At 34.0% G+C, this 5,491-nt stretch overlaps 2 protein-coding genes and 1 long non-coding RNA gene across 3 annotated transcripts; all 3 read right to left on the bottom strand.

The window, feature by feature from the left end:
- Positions 1–777, bottom strand: LOC106526734 (protein NLRC3; the record flags this gene model as incomplete). Its single annotated transcript, XM_014021406.1, is given in 2 exon segments — positions 1–454; positions 573–777. Coding segments are annotated over 2 exon segments (659 nt in total), but the record flags the coding sequence as incomplete, so codon positions are not given.
- A 186-nt stretch (positions 778–963) lies between these two features.
- On the bottom strand, positions 964–1,432 carry LOC106526725 (protein NLRC3; the record flags this gene model as incomplete). The annotated part of the gene is given in 1 exon segment (XM_014021397.1): positions 964–1,432. A coding segment is annotated over 1 exon segment (469 nt), but the record flags the coding sequence as incomplete, so codon positions are not given.
- Positions 1,433–1,524: 92 nt separating this feature from the next.
- Positions 1,525–2,075, bottom strand: LOC106526733 (uncharacterized). The gene is made up of 3 exons (XR_001311299.1): positions 1,997–2,075; positions 1,826–1,911; positions 1,525–1,743 (listed from the first exon to the last, which is right to left on the bottom strand). It is a non-coding gene; the product is annotated as an uncharacterized LOC106526733 (long non-coding RNA).
- Positions 2,076–5,491: the final 3,416 nt, after the last annotated feature.

Raw genomic sequence — 5,491 nt, 5'->3', positions numbered from 1 at the left:
GTGAAGAAGTAATGAATGAGTCCCACTAAGCTGTAGGTTTTATCTTTCAGTAAATTAAGCTCTCGGAACGTGAACGGGAAGATAAAGTGTATGTTGTGGTATGTTTTGTCTTCAGCCCAGTCCAAAATGTACTTCTGTGTAAAGACTGTTTTCCCAATGCCAGAAACTCCTTTGGTCATCAGAGTTCTAACTGGTTCATCTTTTCCAGGGATGAAAATATCCTCACATTTGATGATGGTTTCTGAACCTGCTGGTTTCCAAGATGCAGCTTCTATCTGTTGGACCTCAGGTTGACTATTGACCCCTTCTGTCCCATGCTTTGTGATGTGGAGCTCAGTGTAGATCTGATTCACAAAATTTGGTTTCTTTTCTCTGGAATTTCCCTCCAACAAGCACCGAAACCTTCTTGTTAGGTTAGTCTTGAGTTTTTGTCGACAAATCATCTCATGCAGTTCTAAAGAAAAAATAGGTAAAAATGTGACAAAGTCCATTATTCAGACATTATTACATATATATCAGATATTTTACATAATGATGTACAAAAGATGTGAGCGAAAAGAGAACTATCGTACTGTTTTGCAGACTGTTAGCCAGGTCTTCCTGCTTTCTTCTTCTCAGGAAGTTCAGAACAATGTTTAAAAATGCTTCTCTGTTGCTCTTGTTTTGCTCCTTTTCACCAGCGGTTTCTTTAAGCCTCTCTGAACCTTCTGGACACAGGATGTTCTTCATCCTCTTCAGTTCATCTTTTACAAAAGTGGTAATGTCTTCTTCCAACACCTCAAAGAGAACAAATATATATTTTAAATTGCTTTAAAGCTTATTAAATACACCATATTCTGCCATCAACACTAGCGTAAGGATAGTTATATTTGGAGAGGTAGATTAACAACAAGTTTGACAATGATCTATGATTTCCTTCATTGTCACATTTTTTGTTAAATCAATCAAATCAAAAATACTTTATTAATCCCAGAGGGAAATTAGACAAGGCTGGTTCATACTTTTACACAAGTCTTGCTCCCCCTGCTGAGTCACAAAAAATGTATAACTTCCGTTTGCCTGGTTGACAACCATCATGTACATTACCCCCAAGTCAGAACTCTGTCCTGCGGACTNCTCTTCCATCTGTAGGACATGGTCCAGAACTGTAGCCGTGATCCAGCAGAAGATAGGAATGCGGCACATGATGTGGAGGCTTCGTGATGTCCTGATGTGGGAGATTATCCTGCTGGCCTGTTCCTCTTTTCTGAATTTCCTCTTGAAGTATTCTTCCTTCTGTGAGTCAGTGAATCCTCTGACTTCTGTCACCATGTCAATGTACTCAGGAGGGATCTGATTGGCTGCTGCTGGCCGTGTAGTTATCCAGAGGCTTGCAGAGGGAAGCAGTTTCCCCCTGATGAGGTTTGTGATGAGTGCATGCACTGAGGCGGGCNGCCCTCTATCACTGAACTCAATAGGTATCGATTTTGACCTCTCAGGCCATCTCCACATCTGGCTGGTAAATGAGGTCTCTGGCCTCTTAAAAGACTTTAACCCAAGATAAATTTTCAATTGTCACATTTCATGTTATAAAACGATTGCAACACTTGTTTTTCTAATTAACCAAATTTCACAGCATAGTCTTACCATAAATAAACACCAAATCTTTTTTCCTTGAATTCAATTCCTTCGTGCTTAGACGGGTCAGACCTCATGGACGCACTCCATGGGATTTTGGAATCTGCTCTCATCTTGACAAATGGTCTTTAATACAAAATGTACAAAATAATTTGACATGAGACCAGAACTGTAAGCTATAGAACAGTCAGCAACAGCAAACCCCTACCTTTCAGCTGTGGTCTGTTTGTGATTGTGCGCAAACAGATCATGTTCTTCTGTTTCCTCGTTGGAAGTCATTGTGGACGGTACAACCTAAAACAGATAACATGAGTTGGTTTGTCAAAGTAAATACAGATATGCTGTGTTAAAAAATATTGATTTATACAATGATTCCTACCTGTCAATGTTTACTCCAATTTAAAAAAAACCAATAACACTTTAAAATCAACACTCCTTTAAGACGTTGTGCGTCCGACTGATCAGTCACTGACTTCTTGACAAACTAGTCATTCTGCTTGTTAAAGTAGGCAGAGCCAGATTTAACCACTCCCAGTGTCAAATCTTTTTTGGTCAGTGTGAATGCTGTTAAGCAGCATTCACACTATTGTTTTCATGTTGTTTTCATGTTTTTCTTTATTGTGTGAAAGCTTCATAGCATTGCATTCACACTATTGAGATTATTTTTTTCTTTTGTACGTTTTTTGTACACCCTATTATTTGCATGTCTAGGGAGAAAAATATATGTAAATGGGTTCTTCCATATTAATTACCACTGCTAGTACAATTTTTTATACTTTTTTTATAAACATCTATAATTTTGCTTTATATTTTTATTTGTAAAGACATATAAAAGTAAATGTAATCTAAATGTATTCTGTGTATATTGCTATTATTTTACTTTTATCTGCATAACGTTATTTTTATATTAATGCCCATTGTAAGTATGCCATTTTAAAACATGTCCCACATTTACAACAAAACAATCCATTTGAAAATCCAATTAAAATTGACCAAGTTGTGGTATTTTAATAGTAAATAGTAAACAAATTATATGATATTTAGTAATAGAAAAATTATGGTTGATGCATTATTTAAAGTGTATTGTAATGTAATTTGTAGAGTGAGTGAACTGAAATTTTTGGGTGTAATTATTGAAGAAAACCTGACCTGGAAATCTCATCTTAATTATCTGAAAACAAAAATAGCTAAATCTAATGCTGTACTATATAAGGCAAGAGAATTGTTTAACGACAAAGCACTGCTTATATTGTATAGAGCTATAATTGTTCCTCATTTGACTTATTGTGTTGAGGTTTGGAGGAAGGCATGTAGAACGGCTACAAATTCTATTTTTATTCTACAGAAACGAATCGTAAGAATCATCACAAGAAAACATTACACTCATCCATCTAACATATTATTTCATCAATTAAAGTTACTAAAATTTTATGAACTGGTTGACTATGGAATTTTGCAGGTTATGTATAGGGCTCATACAAATGCTTTACCTCAAAATATTCAATCATATTTCACCAAGAAAGTCAGTAATTATAAATTGAAAGGACCAGAGATGTTTGTGAAGACAGTAATTTGATTAAACTTAAAGGAACGATGCACGTTTGTTCAAGGAGTAAAACTGTGGAATGTTTTGGATAACAAATGTAAAAATGCTTCCTCAATGTTTTTGTTTAAGAAAAGGGTAAAAATTAATTTATTGAATAAATATGAAATGGTTTAATATATCCTTATAGGATTGGTTGTCTTGATACGGAGTCAGTTTTGGTTAGTTCTGTTATTTAGAGATTATTGTGTTTAAATGTATTTTAATTTATATGTATTTTTTGTTTATAAAGGAGCAGATATTATAAGATGGATGGATGGATGGATGGGTTTAATATATCCTTATAGGATTGGTTGTCTTGATACGGAGTTGGTTTAGGTTAGTTCTGTTATTTAGAGATTATTGTGTTTGAATGTATTTTATTTNCATTTGGCTGTCCAAAGTATGTGGTCTCTTGTCTGTCAAATGACTTTAACATAAAATAGACTCATTAGTCACATTTCATTTGATGAACTGAATTCAGGGTCTTAATAATTAATTAATAATTCAATWAAACTTTGTTTACTGGTCCAAATAGGACCAGGATAATTGCTTTGAGGTCTCACATTWTTTTATCAGAACAGCCTCCACCTTTGAATTCGATTGGTAAATCWATTGACTGATCACTCCTTAGGGACACACAGCTGGGCCCASATGGTTCTGGACACATCAGGTTCTCCTGGCTTCAACACAAACATCAAAMAAATTTCAGGGTATGGACTGAACAGAAAGATATTTTATGAATGAGTTACTTTTYCTGTGCTAATCAGYAYAATCATACAATAAGCATCTAGTTTAAATGATTACATTTGTTGATCAGAGGGGCCTCTATCACTGAACTCAATAGGTATCCATTTAGACCTCTCAGGCCATCTCTACATTTGGCTAGTAAATGAGGTCTCTGGCCTCTTAAATGACTTTAACCCAAGATAAACTTTCAATTGTCACATTTCTTGTTATGAAATGATTGAAACACTTGTTTTTTCTAATTAACCAAATTTCACAGTATAGTCTTACCATGAATAAACACCAAATCTTTTTTCCTTGAATTCAATTCCTTCGTGCTTAGACGGGTCAGACCTCATGGACGCACTCCATGGGATTTTGGAATCTGCTCTCATCTTGACAAATGGTCTTTAATACAAAATGTACAAAATAATTTGACATGAGAACAGAACTGTAAGCTATAGAACAGTCAGCAACAGCAAACCCCTACCTTTCAGCTGTGGTCTGTTTGTGATTGTGCGCAAACAGATCATGTTCTTCTGTTTCCTCGTTGGAAGTCATTGTGGACCGTACAACCTAAAACAGATAACATGAGTTGGTTTGTCAAAGTAAATACAGATATGCTGTGTTAAAAAATATTGATTTATACAATGATTCCTACCTGTCAATGTTTACTCCAATTTAAAAAAAACCAATAACACTTTAAAATCAACACTCCTTTAAGACGTTGTGCGTCCGACTGATCAGTCACTGACTTCTTGACAAACTAGTCATTCTGCTTGTTAAAGTAGGCAGAGCCAGATTTAACCACTCCCAGTGTCAAATCTTTTTTGGTCAGTGTGAATGCTGTTAAGCAGCATTCACACTATTGTTTTCATGTTGTTTTCATGTTTTTCTTTATTGTGTGAAAGCTTCATAGCATTGCATTCACACTATTGAGATTATTTTTTTCTTTTGTACGTTTTTTGTACACCCTATTATTTGCATGTCTAGGGAGAAAAATATATGTAAATGGGTTCTTCCATATTAATTACCACTGCTAGTACAATTTTTTATACTTTTTTTATAAACATCTATAATTTTGCTTTATATTTTTATTTGTAAAGACATATAAAAGTAAATGTAATCTAAATGTATTCTGTGTATATTGCTATTATTTTACTTTTATCTGCATAACGTTATTTTTATATTAATGCCCATTGTAAGTATGCCATTTTAAAACATGTCCCACATTTACAACAAAACAATCCATTTGAAAATCCAATTAAAATTGACCAAGTTGTGGTATTTTAATAGTAAATAGTAAACAAATTATATGATATTTAGTAATAGAAAAATTATGGTTGATGCATTATTTAAAGTGTATTGTAATGTAATTTGTAGAGTGAGTGAACTGAAATTTTTGGGTGTAATTATTGAAGAAAACCTGACCTGGAAATCTCATCTTAATTATCTGAAAACAAAAATAGCTAAATCTAATGCTGTACTATATAAGGCAAGAGAATTGTTTAACGACAAAGCACTGCTTATATTGTATAGAGCTATAATTGTTCCTCATTTGACTTA

This window comes from Austrofundulus limnaeus, unplaced genomic scaffold (assembly GCF_001266775.1).
Source record: "Austrofundulus limnaeus strain Quisiro unplaced genomic scaffold, Austrofundulus_limnaeus-1.0 Scaffold292, whole genome shotgun sequence".
Lineage (NCBI taxonomy): Eukaryota > Metazoa > Chordata > Actinopteri > Cyprinodontiformes > Rivulidae > Austrofundulus > Austrofundulus limnaeus.
The sequence above is the reverse complement of the archived record's forward strand: the minus strand, read 5'-3'. Positions and strand labels throughout refer to the sequence as shown.